This window comes from Notothenia rossii (genome assembly GCF_949606895.1).
Source record: "Notothenia rossii genome assembly, chromosome: 10".
NCBI lineage: Eukaryota > Metazoa > Chordata > Actinopteri > Perciformes > Nototheniidae > Notothenia > Notothenia rossii.
Window position 1 is genome coordinate 12,815,159 of NC_136908.1, and position 20,300 is coordinate 12,835,458.

At 40.6% G+C, this 20,300-nt stretch overlaps 1 protein-coding gene across 1 annotated transcript in view; it reads right to left on the reverse strand.

Annotated features, from left to right (window-relative positions):
- The window catches only part of gabbr2 (gamma-aminobutyric acid (GABA) B receptor, 2), a 166,655-nt gene that overhangs the window by 54,920 nt on the left and 91,435 nt on the right, over nt 1-20,300 (reverse strand). The window contains 5 exon segments of the mRNA XM_079655037.1: nt 4,257-4,317; nt 9,779-10,021; nt 10,482-10,670; nt 10,904-10,969; nt 15,806-15,907. Coding sequence (XP_079511163.1) covers nt 4,257-4,317; nt 9,779-10,021; nt 10,482-10,670; nt 10,904-10,969; nt 15,806-15,907 — 661 coding nt within the window.

Genomic DNA, 20,300 nt, shown 5'->3' on the forward strand with positions numbered 1-20,300 from the left:
TACATCTTCTATTGGAACAAAATGGCTTGGGGCTGAATGCCACACTCAGGAAGGGAAAGTATTATCTGCTGCAGTCCTTGGATTCTTTTTTTTTTTTTTAGGAGATTTGTTGACAGTAAAGAAATACTGTATATAACCAGCCTCTCCCATTATTTTTGTTTTTTTAAATTACTTCATTGCAAGACAGCAGACTAAACCTTTCCAGGAAAACATAAAAATAAAAACGAAAGAATGACAAAACACAATCTGTTGAAATAAATACTATAGCACTATAAAAAAAACTACTCTATCTAGTAATGTATAATAAAGGTTTGATTCCACTGGATTTGAATGAAAGGGATTTAATAATAGTTGGTCATGGTGGAGCAAATTTAAAGGTGACCTATCATGCAAAAAGCACTTTTGTACGTCTTTTAAACATGAATATGTGTCCCCGGTGTTCCAGGGAACTCACCAAGTGTCAGAAAACACAACCCTCTCTATTTTCCTCCATACCCAAATCTCTTAAAAAGGGGCTGCAACGGATCTGATACAGACGGATCCAGATTTGAACACTTCTATGACGTCACAGAAGTGGCGCTACGGCTATTGGGCCAACTCCACCAATCAGGAGGAGACAGCCACGGACATTGCCGTTCGAAAGCGCTGGAGACGCTGTAGTACATATGCCAGGCCTGTAGATGGTGCTGTTCTCACAGAATCAGCCCATGAAAAGACAGTGTTAAATTGAGTGAAACGAGGAATGGCTAAAATGCATAATCTGTTTGGTATTTAGAAAAATAAAAAGTATAAATATGCCTTATATAGGTATGGTCCTACACTATATTATTCAAATATAGCATGATAGGTCCACTTTAAATGATGAAAATTAATTGAATTTTTTGCGTGCATGGTAGGTTTTTAAGTCTTATCCTGCAAAGTAAGTGCACCCGGAGCGAATTACAACAAATCACTCTGGAAGGGAGGGGGGTAAAAGTATACAGTAGCGTAAAAATGTAACAACTCAGTTATATACATGTAGCAGAATTTAAGAACACAGTACTGGAGTGAATTGATTTAGCTTTTGCCTTGATAGGTTGTTTTTTGATGCATCTGCTATTTAATAACTGTCTGGAGCGGAGACACATGCTGGTTTAAAAGCTCATATGTCAAGGTTGTGATTCCCAGACCTCATTAATAGTATAACTCTCTAATGCTGAAAGCCAGATATGTTTTATCACCACATTCTGACCCGTCTTTGCAGAAGTGTTTGTAAATGTGATTGAATTCATTTCTTTCCTGTATGCGGCTCACATTAGCTTGTCTTTGATCAAGTTCAAATTATTTTGTTTCATGTCAGATCTGTGAAATTCTAACATGGAAATAATTTGCTGCTTCATTTAAAAGCATTGGTGGTGCAGTTCAATGATATTCTTGGGAGCTATTTCCATTGAAAAGCTGTGAGAAGACTATCACCTGCAGGGAAACCGACAGCAGAGAGGATGTTGCTATTTGAACTTCCTACAGTAATGAGTAAAAAAAGCTGTATATTAATACTTACTTGAGGGGTGTTGTAGATAGTAAATCCTATCATTTATCTCTAAAGATCCCAACGAATCCTAACCTTTTACGTACACATATCACAACCTCACCTTATTGACAAATATATCATTGAAATGTTCCTCTTTTACAGAACGACAAATGCCATGTTTCCTTATCGACGCGCCTTTTAGTGCGTTGATTTAAAATCTGTATTCAGTGGGACTGCGGCTGAGATCAAGGCCTCTGGTAGTGAGTTGTCTCTCATCCCCATGAGAGACAGGGGGAATAAAGAGCCATGGAGGCCCTGACTAAGAACGCCTGACAGGGTGAAATGGAGGATCAGAGGCTGAGGACAGATGATAGGGTCATGTTGAGGATCACTGCCTTTTGAAATATTCTAGCTTGGGCTGTCCCTGCTCTCCTCTCCATCCAGCTCAGGCTCAAAAATTGACAAATTCCCCATACTTGACAAGTGAGGAAGAAGTGATGAAGTTAAGGAGGGGTGGAGCTTGATAGTGAGCGATAGCTGTCACAAGGGGGAGGATTTAGTCGGGGAAAGCGTTGGTGATGGAGTGAAGAGAGGGACCGGGAGCAGAGAAAGAGAAACTAAAGATTGAAAGACTTAAGTGTGTCTAATAAATTAGTAAATTAAAGTGTGGCTATGATTCAATCTCTTAAAATCAAGCCCTAACACACATTTTAATCATGGTAACATTTCCTCCTTGCTTATCCAAAGCGGCCAGACCCTAATTTAGACTAAACTCTCCCTGTGTCTTTCTCTCACACAAGCACACTCCTCCTGCTGTTTTGTTTCATTACTACAGGTGACTTACAGGTAAACAAAGCAGGGTCATGCTCCTGTGTCAGTCGGACTCAACGTATTTCAGATGGCAGCTCAGTCCATCTTTCTGCAGCTGTGTCTCAGTTCAATAGCACATGAGCAGGTTTTCCATCTCAAGCGTGTATCACAATATTTCACGAAATCACAAAGAAAACTTTGGATGATTGATTTTTTGAGCTGCTGCATATACTTGTCCAATTATGCATTTCAAAACGGAAGAGAAGTGCTACTCACAGCTGTGAAAAAAAATGAATTTAATAGTGGTTGTGCTTGAGGGGATGACTTTAAAAAATAAAAAGTTGAGCAGTCTTTGGAAGACTGTTTCTTATGAAGTTTAATTGATTCTGTTCTTCCACCAACAGTTTAATTAATGTCAGTTCTGTTGTTGCAAGGCACTGATAAGTTGTTTATTTACAGCAAAAACAGGATGATTAATGGTATAAATGTGCAGTGTGTACAATTGCTAACTCATATGGAAGTGGAACACAGTGTCTGTCTCACTCACCACCCACTACCCTGATGGTTCAATTCTGTTTGTGTAACTTCTCGTCTTCCCTATACTATGCAACAATACAAACTCCTACTTTCGCACTACCGAATTATTCATACATTTTATTCATTATGTCTTCTGTTGAACACACAATATTTAAATGACTATAAATATGTGGTTTGCTTTTTAGTCTCACCCAATGAGCCTGGGCTGTAACAGCATTAGCATACACGCACAGTGACATACAAGCCTTTCTATAAGCACTTTACTGCCCTCTATCTCTCACACACACACACACACACACACACACACACACACACACACACACACACACACACACACACACACACACACACACACACACACACACACACACACACACACACACACACACACACACACACACACACACACACACACACACACACACACACACACACACACACACACACACACACACACACACACACACACACACAGTGTGATATATGCAGCCAGGGGGATGGAGTCCCTCTGCAGTGGAGGAGATAAGATGGGAAGTCAGAAAGTAGCGTACGGCTTCATGCAGTGGCTACATACAGTCGGGGAGCCTGGGAGCTGGGAAACCCCCGCATAAAGATTCAATCTCTGGGTTTTTTTCCCCACTTAGCAACGCATGCTGGCTCAAAACCAACCTCAGGGTGATGCTGTGAGGACAGAGAGTACTGACGCATGTTTTTATTTACAAACCTTCACAGTCCACACAGATATATCCCGTCACCACAGAGGAGATCAAGCACAGTGAAGCGCCATGGGCCTTGCACTTTTAGATTCACCCAACATGCACCCACACAGATACAGAGAACACATGCAACTCCATAGAGAAGATATGCAACTCCATGGAGATGCTTGTGGAGATTGTCCTCACTAAAGCTACAGTCTAAAATGTGTTATGTTTACTGACAAACAACCCTTGCAGTCATGCGAAATAACCCTCTCCAGAAAAACAACTAATGAGATAAATGTGAGGCTTCCCTCTTCAAATCATTTAGCCTCCCTTGCCCCGTGTAAACTGTATGATTTTGCTGCAAGCTTTTCATACACCCTATTGGTCAGGATCCAGTGTATCAACCGTGGCAGCCTTTTGGTTTCAGAAAACTTGCAAGTGTCTTTCCTTTTTACAAGCTGGGATACTCCTACAAAATGTCTTAAACAATTAAAGGTTTTATTGAAATTTTTTTTTTCAAAAGATTCAAACTAACTGTAGCACTTATCTTACTCCAGTGTGGAGTCACATGAAGAGCAAGTGGGAACATCTGGAGGTGTGACAGATATCAATATGAGAAAATACACAGGAGTTCTAAAATGACTGTGTAACCTGAAGAGAAAATCGAGACAGGTTCAGTTGAGGAGTGTCAGACATACCTTGAAACTGGTTGAATTTGATTGTGCCCATTCTCTCTCCGTTCCGAAACATGACTTGGCCCTAAAAAGGAAGAAATATATAAACGATATATACCTTCAATAAAACATAGAACACTGTAAACACATATAGTGAACATATTTTAAGTTAGAAAAGCATTCTATCATGCTGAAGAAGATGAAGCGTGAGATTAGTTAATAAATGTAAATGTATGCCCAGTGAATTCATGATGCTTGAGTGTTAGCAGGCGAAGAGCAGTCCTGGCTCCCACACAAACAGCATGTCATTTGATTAGAAGTGGTCAAATTGACCTGTTTATATAGAGGTAAACAAAATCATCTCCGGGCCCATTCATTTGCTAAAATCTTTGGAACAACATCAGGTCAGCAAGGCTGCCTTCACCGTGATTGCTCACATAGGAAAAGGTAGGAATCTTGGCAGTGCAGTGAAATTAGCTACATGTAAGATCTTATTCTCCATTGTGATTTCTCAATATTCATTGCTGGCCATAAAAGCAATTGCCGGTCAAACAACAGCCCTAAAACAATACCAATTCAAGTCTTTGATTCAAATTCCACAGACACAAGAGAAGCAATCCCAAGCCAGACGGCGCCTGGCGAACACAGACAAGGTAGACAAAAGCAATTCAACTTTGTGGCAATATCGAAAGACATATTCAAATCAATTTGGCTTCAGTCCCCTTATCTATCCCATGTCTGCTCAGTCTTTCTCTCCTTTGTCATATTTTCTCCTTCCCTCTGTCTCTGTATCTCTCTGTCTCCCTATTCATCTACCAAGACTGTTCAATTAATTCAGCCCACCATCTGCTTACAGGGCTCCTTAATTACACATTTAACTGGGTTTACATATTACTGCCTGCCTAACAAAACAGGTGAGAGCAGAGAGGAAGACAAGCAGGCAGCCAGACAGTTAACAGTTAGATAGGAAGACAGATGGACAGATAGATAGGTAGACATTTAGATAGACAGAGAGCGACAGAGAGGGAGAGCATTTGCATTGGCTGATTAAAAGACAGCTGAGAGGGGAATATGTGGAAGGAAGCTGGAGAGCCAATTTTTCCTCAAAAAGATGGCAAGCTTTGAAGTAGCAGAGCACGATCCCACCCCTCCGTTTGAATCTCAGTCTTTGTGTGGCGTCTTTGATGTTTTGTCAGAGTGTGCGCGTGCAAGCATGTTAATGTGTACGCACTTAATAGGTTGTCACATTTTGCTCATGTAAGTGCATGTGTCCCTGATGATGTATGTGTGTGCTACTCCTGAGACCCAGGTTCTCTAGTGTTGCCTTTACCCTGGTGATGGACCACGATACTCTGCTCACAGCGTAACCCAACGTGCCAGTCTTAGACACATACTGCTTTTTCCCTCAGCAAGCTGTGCAGTTATATCTGTATTGTAAGTAGGAAAGTGCACCTTGGTTCAGCTCATTATATCGATGTCATTCTTAATAACTGTGGTGTTTAAACAGGTTCAGACAATGTGGGTTTTAAAATAGAGGAACTTGACTTGAATCCGTAATGACTGTAAATGTATGTATCTAGGTTTCTAGAGTAGCTGCACTATCATGCTTTTCTGTGCAATAACATTGCCACTGTAATTGCCTTTCACATCAGCAAAAGTGAAGCTATTTTAAACAGCGCCCAATTTGTTCTCTCTGGTCCAGACAAGGTTTAGAGAATATGCAAAGTATATCAAACATATGCAGAGGCACTGCCTTTGACATTGTTAATTGGAAATAAATGTCTGTGATACAAAGACTAAATTAACCTCCTTTGACCAATATTCAGAGAACCTACTGTAAGGCCTCTTTTCACAAGGTATTATGCTCCTCTGCAGCTAAGGCAACCTCACTGGAGTCTATTGGCCCAGACAGACACTATAGTTTGTTGTCTGGTATTCAACTGAGGTTCAGACCTGAATCACAATGCTGGCTGATGGAGCAATCGTTCAGTCTAACACTGTCTGTGTGTGTGAATGTGTGTTTCTGAGGTTTGACTGTGGAGGTGGCCAGGTATCACTCTGTCTGTGGAAGATGGATTGCTGTCAGTGACAGCTGTGCTGGGGTCAAATGAGATGTCAGTCTGCGGGCTGCAGGTGTGACATCCTGCAGGCTTTAAGGGTTTAAAGTGGGAACACAGTTGAAGTGAATGTACCTGTGATGCACACATAAACACAGATAAACAGAGAAAAACACACTCTTTTTTACCTCAGTCTGAGGTTGTGCTACCATTACCAAGACAGACATTGATACGTACTTGATGGCCACTGACCTTAGATTTCTTTTACAGCAAAAACAAACATATACCCACACAGTTGTCACCTCAAATCACAACGTGCTGTCTTCCCATGCAGCCCTCCCTGGTGAATTCTAACATGCATCATCCTGTGCTAGCAGCCATCTGCACTCTCTTTGCCCTGAAAGTCTCTCTCAGCTAACGTCAGCCTTCTTCTCTGCAGCCCTGACAGCAGCCAGATCAATAAAGTGGAGCCCTCCGTGATCACTCTCCTGCTGCTGCAGCTGCCTCTTGGCACAGATATAGCAGCAGGACTGAGATCAGCGTAGAATGGACACGGTTCGGTCCCCTGAGACCGTGTGTTTACAGAGAAAACACACTGCGTGAAATCGTGACATCAGGAAAGACACAAGGTTCAAGTCAGGGTACAATCCTGTATGATCAAGCACACATGCACTGATAACATTTAAACCAAGGGTAACAAGCCGGAATATTCCATTTGACTGGTGCTTGCACATGGCTGCATTTGAATGGAAACCCAGTAAAATTGCAATTCACGAATACATCTTGCAAGTTGTGCAGTAGCTGCTTTTGAAATCTGAATACAAAAAGAGCATAAAGATGTAAGTAGTGTGGAAGGGAAATTGCCTTCCTATGTCTTTGTTCGTTGTGCGTGGGTGGAGATGTCTATGTGCTAAGTGTGAGCTACATAAAGGGAACATTTTTGATCTGATTTCAGTTAATTCCTCAAAAGAACAGCTATAATAGTCAACAGATTGTCAATGTTTTGTTGCAAAAACGCTTCTAACTATTTTGCAACGCAGCTATCTTTAAACAGCTTAATTGTCAACCAGATGCACAATATTCTTGTTCAGATTTCTTTCATCCCAAAATGTCATCATAAAGAGAATCAGCATAATAAGAGCGTGCAGATTTACATCATATCCATTTCCCATTACTTTTATATTTGTGGGTAAAACTTAACAATCAAACAGCAGAATCACTCAATTCTAAAACTCTACCACTTGTAGGTTGTCAACTTGTCATGTAGGTTATCATCTAATCATTCACACCCTAGCATCTCCAAGTGGTCATTGTTGTTAATTTGTCAGAGCTATTAAGAACACAGAACACAGTGCACTTGTTTCCTAACATTCTCTTGTAGCTTCCTATGAACAAGAAGATCAATCTACTTATATATATCATTAGCAAAACAGCTCTGCTAGCAGCCTGGCTTTGAGAATCCACCATAAGAATCCCAAAGCGCCAGAAACCCTGATCTTAATGCTATGATAAAGGGCAAGAGTAAAACACCCAATGGCATTAGATAGATCGGAAGGTTTTGTAAATTACTGATCTATTCTAGAAAGAATGATTTTTAAAACTTGGCCCTTTCCCTGTCACATTTTTTCAGGTAGAGTTTCTAAGCGTATTCCACTACCTTGGGATAGCTACTGTAAGCCATTTTGTTTAGTTTTGTCCAAGCAAAGTGCTCTGGTAAGCAGTGATGCTATGTATGGTTAATGTACGGTCTCTGAGACGGACAGAATGGCGTAGTGAAAGCAAGGCTAATAGGGAAGCAATCGGCTGTCACTATTCTATATCTATTACAAAGTGCAAACACCACTTACCTCGTAATGACTGTCTATTGCTTCTACTGTATACGTGCAATGTAAGGCAACCAAGGCAACGTACAAACACCTCACTTAACTACTTACTTTTTTATAAAATGTTCTACTATAACTCCGTTGGGTTCAGAACTGTTACAGGATGTGTATTTTTTTTTTGTTATGTAACTTTTTACTTTTGATTATATATTTGTTTTTATTATATCATAACTTAGTACTTCTAAAAAAAATGCATGTCACATATTTAACATATCTAACATTAAGCTGTCTGTGGCTCTTTTTACTGCTGTAACACATTTCCCCTCCGTGGGACTAATAAAGGGATTCTGATATTCTTAAAAGGGCTTTTCTTTATAACGAACGCTTTACCTTTTGATTTGAGTGTTTTTTCTATTTCTTCTTAAAAATCTGAGTGCAGGGTTATTATAGTACTTAGGTCAATACAGTCAATATTGACAGGGAGAGAAGGAGTTTGCTAGCCTGTTCAAACAACCGAACCTGACCTATCCAGACTTCATAATCTTTGTGGGTGCCTTGAGAGAAACGTGAGTGAAATGCTACATGGCCATCAATATTCCTGAACTGCTTTGCTTCCCCGAGTCTCTGAGGAAAGACTCAATGTCAGCCTTCTCCTGATCAGCAACCCCGAGTGGGTCTGTGTTGAGAGAGGTGAGAGTAGATGCAATGCTGACCGTGAGGATCTGGTGTGCTGCAACACGTATAAAGTTCCCCCGGGACATTAGCCCCATAGGACCTCACAATAACACCCGCATGGACTGATTTTCACCAAGGCCTTCTTTCTCTTCCTCTTTCCCTCTCTCGTTCTATTGCTTAAAGTAATGCATTGGAATCTGTATTTCTATCCTTATTAACTATATCCATGTCTCTCTCGCCTTCCAACTTAGCGTTAGTCTATGATTCATCCAAATAGTTTTTTTCTGAATATTTATTGAACGCTATTTTCCAGAACAGTCAATCTTTTTCTCATTTCTACTTACTTGAATTTTTCAGGCCATTTTTTGGTAAACACAGTAATGAATATTATATCACAATAGGAGGAATGCACTGCTTTACTGCATGCCTACTGGCTGTCTGGGCTAAGAGCAGCATGGTGCCCTCAATAATGTAGTGGCCTTTACAGGGGAACAGGAGATATCCTCTAACAGCTCAATAGGAAGTCAGATTGAGCGCACCCACACACACACACGCCCACACACAGCTTGTACTGTAGCTAGCATAGCCACGAGGATCAATCATGAAAGCATTGGAGTGAGTCGGCAGCACCAAATGACACCACTTTAGGCTTCTTACTAAGACGAGGAAGGCTAAGTAACCTTCTCTGCAAACACACTTCCACCATTACAGATCAGTAATTATTGTCCTTGTGTGTTCTTCTGACATTTGCCTACTCCATACTGTGTTGTATAATAGAAAACATAATAGCGTATTTGCATACACAGACTCTTTCCCCAAAAAATGATGCTAAACTAACATTTCTTAAAGTTTTTTGACTGCTTGGTTTTAAACAATGTTTGTATCTGCATATTTATATGTGATTGTTCGTCTACCTCGTTGTATGTCACAAACAACACAAAATCCTTGTGTTCCAAATGTCCACAAGTTGGACTGATGATGCATAACCTACCGTGACACCAAAGAAGTTGGTCTCGTTCATGACTTCCAGCACCATTTTCCCCACTTCGCGATCATCCACAGTGAAGTTGTGGAAGGTGTTCTGCCGCTGTTTTACCCGGAGCAGTTCCATCACTCGAGTTAAAGTTTTAGCGATGACCCAGATCCCATCGTAGGCAAAGCCGTGGAACTTGCTGGACTCCACACCTTTCTGCTGAAGCTCCCGGCTGTACTCCCTCTCATACTCCTTCGGGGTCTGACCGAGAGGCAAGAAAAGAGAGCAGATCAAAAAGAGAAAGTGAGAATCTCCAAACTTCTTAAATATTTTCTTTTTCCTTAGAATAATTCATCTCACATTTTTCAAATGTACTTTTTTTTATTGTAACTTTTCTGTAAAGTAGAAGAGATTATTTCAAAGCAATTTCAGATGCAAAGTTGATGAAAATGCAGTTTTAGCTCAATAAAAAAAAAATGTATTGAATTGACTTTCTACAAAACCAAACATTTTTCCGATTTCACTTTATTAACCTCAGGCTGCTTATTGTACACATTCATTCTGGCAACCACCCAGTTTTTCTGAAATAACCTCAAAATCAAGGTTTGTTGTGGTGAGATATTCGCCTGATAAAATGTTTTACACTAAATGTGTCTCTAAACAGATTGAATAATGCGTCATTACAACAACATTCTTCTGAATAACATCAGGTAGCACTCACTCTGCCTGAGATGCCCTTTATCTGGCGAGCGCTGAGTGGCTCAAAGTCCACACTGATGTATCCCTCCATGGCTGTGAGCAGCTTCTTGGTGGTGCAGTTGGTGCTGTTGGCCTGCTCCCACCAGTTGCCCTGGTACCAGCCGGGGATAATCCACTGGTATTTACTGCCAAACATGTTGAGGTTATATGCCTGGCAAGGGGTAGGAAAAAAATGGGGTTGAGACAATGTAATGTTAGCTGCTGGCTGTGTAAAACTAGGGATAACTGAGAGTTTAGGTCTAGTGCAACGCTTGAAGAATACTGAATTCATGGGTTTAGCAATAAACATAAAAAATTGCATAGCATTCTTGTTGTAACTTGGCAAGAAATTGATTGTGTAAAATATATATCTGTAAGCTATCACTTATAAGGCTGCAGACTTACACAGCAGAAGACTTTGGAGGCCAGATTCTCGTCAAACTGGCCAATGATGATTCTCACATCGTTGTCCTGGGGGAAAAAAGAATGAAACATCATGATTCATTATAAACACACATGCTCACAACATGTTACATTAAATATGAGTTACCGCGACAGGGCAAGCCGTTTTATGTGATACAGTAGGTGTCACCATACAGTATATTTGTGATAGGTTGTTTTGATAAGTTTCCTTGTTTGTGATGCCTTTTTTCAGCACTCTGGGACATCACTCTTTACAAATGGAAATATAATCAGTTGTGTGCGTTTGTGTACTGTATTTTCTTCCCTAAGTCTATCTCATCAGTAGCTACACAGTCTGGGTGGCTGAGAGGCTAAAGCAATATCAAGTCGCAAAGTATCAATCCATAACAACAAAGACATTAGTGTCAGCGGGCAGAACTGCCTTCAATGCCAACCGGGCTCAAGAGCACACATTTACATAGAGATTCAGAGCACAAGGCCCAGTGAGTGACTCTGTAAATAATTCAGAGTGCAGCATGGTGGGAAAAAAGATCAGGCTCCGGGGCCAACGGTCTGTTATTTAGTGCGCACACGCTTATGTATAAAACTTTAGAAACACAAGCACAGGCCTGCAGACACACATGGATAACACACACAATACGTTATTGCCCCAAATCAAATCCAATACCACTGACAGAGTTTTGATGAATATATGTCTGGTCAACATGGCTGGAGGTAGTGTGTGATGCATGGGGAAAAGTCGAACATACTGTAGGGCCCTTACCTAACCCTGACAGTCCAGACAATAAATGGAGAAGGTCACTGAGCAATATGAAGGAAATCTAAAGGGCTGAAGCTGTCAATGTATTTGATTAATTATGTTTTTTCTTCACCAACAGTTGTTTCTAGGGAAGCATACCTAATATTAAGTGTGTTTTCTATGTTGTGTTTTTTTTTAGAGCTACATGCAGTTTTTTTAAATGTTTGGTTCTGTCTTTTATTGATCAGGAAACTGCTATACCTTACCTAACAACACTGAAACTGTAAGAGCAGGGGCTTTTTACATTTCAATTACATAGGCAGCTTTAGAAAATACAAAACAAGTGACAAACACACAAGCTCTAATGTCACTGAACCTACTAGTTTCCTGCCTTTATTCTTGATAATGAGAAACTATTACGAATACAGTTCATGAAGTCCTCTTCCCCCAGGCAGCCTTACCATATGTCATGTATCCACAGATCAGAGTAAGCAACCAATCACTGTCACCTAACCCTAACCCTAACCCTAAGCTCCAATTACTCAAGGCAATTAGACATCAAGGAGCTACTGTACCGCACAGCCAATACATTTCATATAGTGGATAGATGTATGGAAATTAGATCGATTCAAATTAGTTGGAAAGCTGATAGATACATGGATAATATCTTGCCTATCTATCCACTATATGGATAATATGAGGAACATATGTTGCAAATTGACTTTGTCATGACAAAGACAAAGGATATACTGTGTGTTTCCCTCCTATCAGTCTTTATATTTAGTTGCTAATGCAATATCTGTCCTGATATTTTACATAAGATCTAAGATTATTTCTATCACAAAATCATCTGTATATGTTCTCTAAATATTAAAGAGGTTGAGAGTTTTTAGAAAGCCGAGTAGCCGAATCAAAAGCTTCTTTGATGGTTTCTCATCACAGCCAGACAGCATGCTGGGAAATGTAAGTGGCCTTTTGTATGAAACGCTTATTGTTGTTCCCCTTCTCTGGCACCATCACAATAGATGTGCCAGGAGGACAGGTAACAACTCTGAACTTTTCTGGGGTGCACTCTTGCGTTATTTCATTTATTGTATCACTATTGTGTGTGTGTGTGTGTGTGTGTGTGTGTGTGTGTGTGTGTGTGTGTGTGTGTGTGTGTGTGTGTGTGTGTGTGTGTGTGTGTGTGTGTGTGTGTGTGTGTGTGTGTGTGTGTGTGTGTGTCAGTGTACAAGTGTGTGTGTGTCAGTTGTTACTCAATGTCCTTCCTTGAAGGAAAGGCACTTAACCCAAATGGCTCTAGCTATGGCCAAGGACTACAGCCTCAGTATAAATTCTGGCCTGTCTGACTGTGTCGTTGCAGTCAAGGGCATGAATGAGTTTGTCCATTATAGACAGACCGGGTCACTACAGAACCCCAAACTATCCTCATTTTTTGAGCTTTTCTATAACTATGAAAATAATTGTTATCGAGGGTAGTGTTATGGGCAGCCTTGACAGCTTCTTAACCAAGACAGGGGTGTTTGAAACTTCATCAAAGTGATTTATACGTGATAATGGTTTGAGCATTAATGTTCCTTATAAGCCCAATCAGGCACTGTTAAGGCTTATTAGGCACACACACATACACACTGTATTATTGATGGCCTTTTTTATGAGCTTGTGGGAGACATGATTTGTAGACTTGTCAACGTGTTGCCTCTACCCACAATCCCCATCCCCCTGTGTGTTTCTGATGATTACTGTGCAGCAAGTGTGCAGATGTGATCAAGTGCATGATCTTGCAGGAAAGATGTGTGTCTGTGTGTGAGTGTGAGTGTGAGTGTGAGTGTGAGTGTGAGTGTGTGTGTGTGTGTGTGTGTGTGTGTGTGTGTGTGTGTGTGTGTGTGTGTGTGTGTGTGTGTGTGTGTGTGTGTGTGTGTGTGTGTGTGTGTGTGTGTGTGTGTGTGTGTGTGTGTGTGTGTGTGGCCGCTTGCCATTTGTGTGATCACTAGTTGAGCATTGAATGTTCTACATAATATTATGATCACTAATATTGCATTATTATTTGAACTGTAATTATCAGGCCTTCAGAATAAAAGTCTGTGTGCTCTGAGTCCACAGTGCGAGACTCTTGCTGGAACTTGGTGCTATTTGGGGATTTGGACAAGCAGAGGTGCTTTATCAGTTGGAAAGGAGCAGCAGATTACAGGAAGCGCAGCCGCTGATGATATTATCAATAGCAAACCATATGAAATGGACAAACCTATAATGATAATATCAGTGCAAACCATTTGTCTTGAGCCAATCCTCTGTGTTTTGAAACCAAAAAAACAATGTAGAATCATTTGTTATCAAAGCAATGTTTTGGGTACAACTGGGATTCTAGTATTCTACAATATAATCACAGCCAAAGTATGGCAGCTATAGCACAGGCTTTAGGGCTTGTAGCTGTGGGTGCCACACATACATTCACAACCCAAGAGAAACACTGAAATCTACTTATCAACACATGAAATAGAAGGCTATACATGTTTGGATGGCCCTTTGTCATTCAAAAGTAGCTGCATCAGTAAGGCAGAAATGTTTTAAAAGAAATGGACCATGCCCTTCTACGTCATATCTGAATGGCAAGAGTTCCGAATGCATGATAAATAATTAAACCATAATAAATAATTAAGTGTTTTCGACCTAATTTAGATTTCAGGCCATTTTATCTCATGTGGCCCTCCATTGAATGCAAGCGACCTGAATTGTCTTTCAGTCACAAAAACTTTAAAAATCACCGGTCTACACTGTATAACATTTCAGCTTATTTTATGTTTAATTTGAAGATGTTAAGCATGATTATATGTAAGTGATTGTTGGAGTTTGTGTGTGTGAGAGTGGGGTGTTTGTAAGCCTGCCTTTGTTTATGGATGTGTTTTGTCAGTCTGTCCAGTAACAAACAGGGAACTCGGGACAGAGAACAAGAGATGAGGTTAAATAAAGGTAGGAAGCGACAGTGAGATGTAGAAGGTTGCTTCAGCTCCATGCCTGTCTGCTTTTTGAATATTCCAGCTGGATCGCAGCTGTAAGTGCTCTATTTGTGGATCCCACATGGCCCCCTTATTCCCAACACAGTCGCAGATACACAATGACACATAACAGTGCACTACAAACAAAAAAAAGCTTTCACAATAAAATCTGTGTCACCCTCTACCTCGTCATATTACGTGGTTGTCGGGGGGACGGCAAACTGCTGTTTCGAGATGAGCGGACAAAGACCATTAGGGTGTCCGAGGACCCCCCCCATCAAAACGCTCTGAAAAGCTTTCGAGGCGACACTGTGTTTTGCATATTTAGAGTTGATCAAGGAAGGATGGTATCAGCTTACAATATCAGCCCTCAACTTGGATCGTCACACATATATTTAACAAAAGACAGCTTATCTAACTGTTCCTTCTCTATCCCTCTGTCTCATCATGACATGTGTTCAACCTGCTCCATGACACATACAGTACGTCATATCTTCCACTCATATATCAGACCTTTTCTTTATTCCTTCTGCTTTTATAACATCTGACAGTTTCTATTTTACTGGTTGAGCTCACCAGGCACATGGTCATGTATTTGATTTACTTCCACTGACAATGTTTATACTGTAAACTTATGTGGCACTGACTCACTGTGCTTACACAACAGAGGCCAGAAGCATCTCTGGTTGCCTTTAGAGATATTTTGGATACATTTGCCATCACACTTGACTGCATTTACATCTGAATTTGATCCATTTTTTGCTTCATTAAAGCAATCCTGATCAACCATGCGTGTTAAACCCAGAAGTAAATGGTGTAAAGATTCACAAGTCAACATCTCAATATTGGCCCAATGATGGTGATATATATTTTTCATTTTCTTTACATTTTACAGCAGAGAAGACGAGGAAAAAGAGATGGAGAGGGGGAAAACAAATCGAGATATTCAGCTTAAGATGCCAATAAACCATCCATTGGTCAGAACAGATTCATTAGAGCTCCCCAACGCTACTCAAATACAAATACCAAAAGAATTGGATCAAATTGAGTCATTTGCTGTATTTGAGAATGATTCAAACTATAATGGAATCATTCCACCTTTTCATTTAGTCTGATAGAATTGTGCGGCTCCCAGGTTGGATGGCTTACCTTGAGCTTCTTGACATTGACACATGGGTCGTTGGAGAAACTCTCCGTATCTGCAATCTGGATGTCTGCTTTCTCCAGCTCACTTGTTAGATCATTTCTCACCTAAAAGAGAAGGAGAGTGGAGAGAGAGAGGGAGAGAAAGAAAGAAGGAGAAAGCACATGAGCATGATGTATAAATGACTATGTACCATTTTCCTTGGTCTGTTCTTAATTCAACTCAATAACCTTGAAATGTAAGGAGAGATTTTTGTTAAAACACACATGTTCAAATTCATTCATTAAACCAAGCTATTGTACTGCTGTCAGTTAACCATACACTCCTTAATAATAATACTTCCAGTTTTCAGATATTACATTTTTAAACAATAAAGAATAAACAGTATTTCAGCAATACAGATGTTGCAGGCTCTCATGTTCTGAGCTGTTGTCTGCATGATGTTCTGTAAATAGTCAAACATGTGTCTTGGCGTGAGAGCATGTCAGAAACATATCGGCTTTTGAGACATCAAAACCGTCAATATCCTGATTTCAGCTCACTCTGTTAAATGTCGAGTTCTAACATTCACAATATCCGATATACACCTGTCTCTGTGATGTCCATTTGTTTTTTCGTTTTTCAGAGTGACAAAGACTACATAGTTGCTTTTAATGATCCCAACTGCTTGTTCAAATATTGACCAAACAGCAGACATTTGTGCAATAGTGTAGATGCATCTGCAGGAGCTGTATGTCTGCTCTGATGTATCGATTCAGCAGAATGGTGGGTAATGGGATCAAGGAAGTCAGAGGATGGAGTGGGAACACCGCTGTGATGGCGAGCTTGAGGTGGTTTATCATTCTGCATCTCTCCTCTTGACCCTCACACACACACACACACACACACACACACACACACACACACACACACACACACACACACACACACACACACACACACACACACACACACACACACACACACACACACACACACACACACACACACACACACACACACACACACACACACACACACACACACAAACACTATGATTCATCCCTCTGGCTTCCTCTCTCAAGGATACCATTTCAGAAACTGTCTTTTTTCCCCGTATACATTTTAAGCAGGAAAAGCACAGGTGTAACTAATAATATTAATGATGGTTCTGTTCCAGGTCTTCCAGTCAGGCAGTGAGACAGAATGCACAGTATAAAGGCTCTGGCATGGGAGCATCAGACTGAAATTCTGCTATTATTTTTATGTTACAGCTGTGTCAACATGTCTGCTGTAAAGAAGACCCACAGTTTGCATATTGGGGTTCACAGGGAACATCTCGTTCTTTCTCTCTGGCCAAATTATTCTGATGTCCTCCGGCCATGCCCCGAAGCCATCGGCCTCTCCGCCCCTGCCTGAAGGCTTGGCATCAGGGGTCATGTTGAGACATCAGAGCTCATATGGGTCTGCCAAGCCCGGCTGGCAGAGACAATATGCAACAGCTAACAGATGAAGACCCTGTGTTTTTACCCTACATTCGTCCGAAACTGTGCATACAGTATGTGCCATAGGTTGTATGCATATTCATGTGTTCTACATTGCTACGAGTGCAAAATGGGGACTGCCTTGGTAATGAATGGAATGTAAACACACATTCCTTGAGTGATACAGATTTATGTTGCTTCCAGTGCAGTTTTATCAATGTATTGTATTGTATTGTATGTCATTTATATGGTGACCAACATCCAGACTTGCAACATTTGTATAGATTTGTAGGAAATATGTGGAATAATACTGAATAAGTATACTATAAGTTGATTATTCTCAGGGAGTAGTTTAAACGTTGCTATGGACATTTTTAGACTGTGTTGTTCTGTTAATGTTTAGGTATATTGATATTCATTTTAAATACAATCCTTGTTTACTGTAATTGAAGATATTTAAGCTTCCATCTTTTAAGCCTATAGGTAAAGTGTTTCATATTCAAAAGATAGATATCAGGTGGAGAACCACTTCACAAACAGAATACCAAAGTGTGAGGATATTTACAAAAGGTATTCTCGGTTAGCTGGAAGCATCTTCAATCATTTCAACATCACAGCTGTTTCTTTTGCTACTGCTGTTACATTATACATACTTTGTGTAATCAACTAGAAGTTAGCTGCCTTGTAAAAATCAATGTAACTAAACAACCCAACTTTATTTCCCCTATGTCTCGAAATGTCTGTTGTCACAATGGCCCTGTCCCTTGGTACCTTGGAGGGAGCTCTCAATCACTCTGTTCATCACTCAGTCCTGTACAAACATTCCCTCAATGTACTGCTCGCTGAGCTGAAACAACAGGGAGGCCGGGGTGGATCAATACAACCAGGTTTTGCTCTTCAGGAACAATTGGTGTGGTGGTCTGGACAAGGTACAAAGTCGTGTTGTGTAGAGCGTTGATCTAAAGCTTGGCTGCTTCCATGCTAAGTGGAAACGAGAGGCAAGACAGGCATTGCAGCAGGGGAGTTTGGTGTTGGAGGAGGAGCGTTGGACCGAGCACACAGCTGGGTGGAATAAAATACTGCCATCAGATACAAACAAACATATATATACATTTTCACTATACTGTATCTGTAAAGCGTCTTTGAGCACCTCTAAAATAGCTAACAAAATAAATCTATTATTATTATATACAGTACAACAGCACATAGTAAGCCATTCGCCTCTTCGAGAAAAAGCCCTCGTCACAAGAGGATATTTATTGGTTTGACTTTGCATTTTCTTCCACTGAGATGGAAGATGCATCCGTATTTTGGTGGACTAAGTTTGTTAAATAGAGCGAGGGGTGGAGGGACGGATGGATTGAGGTGAAGAAGGAGGGGGAAAAAAGTTAGCAGCTTTTTCCCCCATAACAAAAACATCCTCTATTGTCTGAGCGGCCGGGGAATCCCCAGCAGCAAATACAGCAGAGAAATAATCCTACTGCTCTGCTGGCCACGAGTGCACATGTAACACACGTCATTATGTAAGAACACACCAAGACATGATGGACAAAAATGACAAAAAATGTCAGATGCACTCAGTATGATTTCTAGAATGCATCTGTTCCTATGAAGAACTTTAATAAAATCTGATCGTGTTTAAATGCAGAATCTTTTTTTCTGCATACTGTATGAGCACAGTTACACACAAGCAAAAATGAAGATGAATTGGGACCCTGTAGTTGAGGGATGCCCCGTGACTATTTGGGGTGTAAACGACAGAATGAAGTATTATCCCACATCTTCGCTGCCCGTGGATACAGTCTTCCTTTCCACTGACCGTGACAAAGAAGCATGACTACATTCATTGTATAGGGAAAGTAAAAGCAGCGTCATCAGTTCCTTGGTTGTTATTAATATGCATTGGTAGTACAGCAGTGCTTGTGTCATCATTATACAGTTTGATAGGTCATAAAATATTCCCTCTACACCTAATTGCATATTTTGGAAGGATGCAACTAAGCATTATTTTCATTTTTAATCCATCAATCCTATGATTAGTTTCCCAAATAATTGTTAAATTATAGAAAGTGCGTGTTAAAATGTTATAAAATGGCATGATTTGTTTCTAGAATAGTCAAAGAGATTTTTAGTTTTTTGCTTGACAAAGGATGTAAACATATGATTACCTTTTAAATAGTTGTTAATAACTATTCTGTAGATTGACAAATTTGATCTGCTATAAAACAGACACACACACACACACACACACACACACAAACACACACACACACACACACACACACACACACACACACACACACACACACACACACACACACACACACACACAGACACACAGACACACAGACACACAGACACACAGACACACACACACACACACACACACACACACACACACACACACACACACACACACACACACACACACACACACACAGACACACAGACACACACACACACACAGACGTGAACGGAGTTCCCTGTTGCAGAGTCAGTGAGTAGCTTGTGATGATTCAGACGGTGCCAGTATTACACTTTGAGGCAAACAGGCTGCGGTGGTTTAACCTCCGATCATTAACACATCATTAGGCATGCCCACAGAACAAAGGGACTTTGTGTGGCTGAGTGTGTGTGTGTTTGTGTGTGTTTGTTAGTGTCGTACATGATAGAGTGTTTGCAGGTGCTTCTCAGTAGACTGTAGTACCTTTTCAAAACATGTAAAAAAAGTCAAAACCGAGGATGTAACGCTGCAATGTCATGCAATTTACAAAAGAGGCAGTGTCCCTCAAACAGTGTGTGCCACATCCGTGTATAAATCTCCATGTAAATCCCAGAGTTCAGGCTGTAATGCCAGTCATGTGCTTACACAAACTAGCGTGACAAACGGTTGTACCACAGCCTGATGACAAGCTCTTGAATGGCTTCCTCTCATGGCCTTACATGCCCTGTACAATGGCATGAATGAGTCACTCTGCAGGGAAATCTATGACATTGCCTGCTTATTTGTAGTAAACAGCAGCTGATGGCTAAAGAA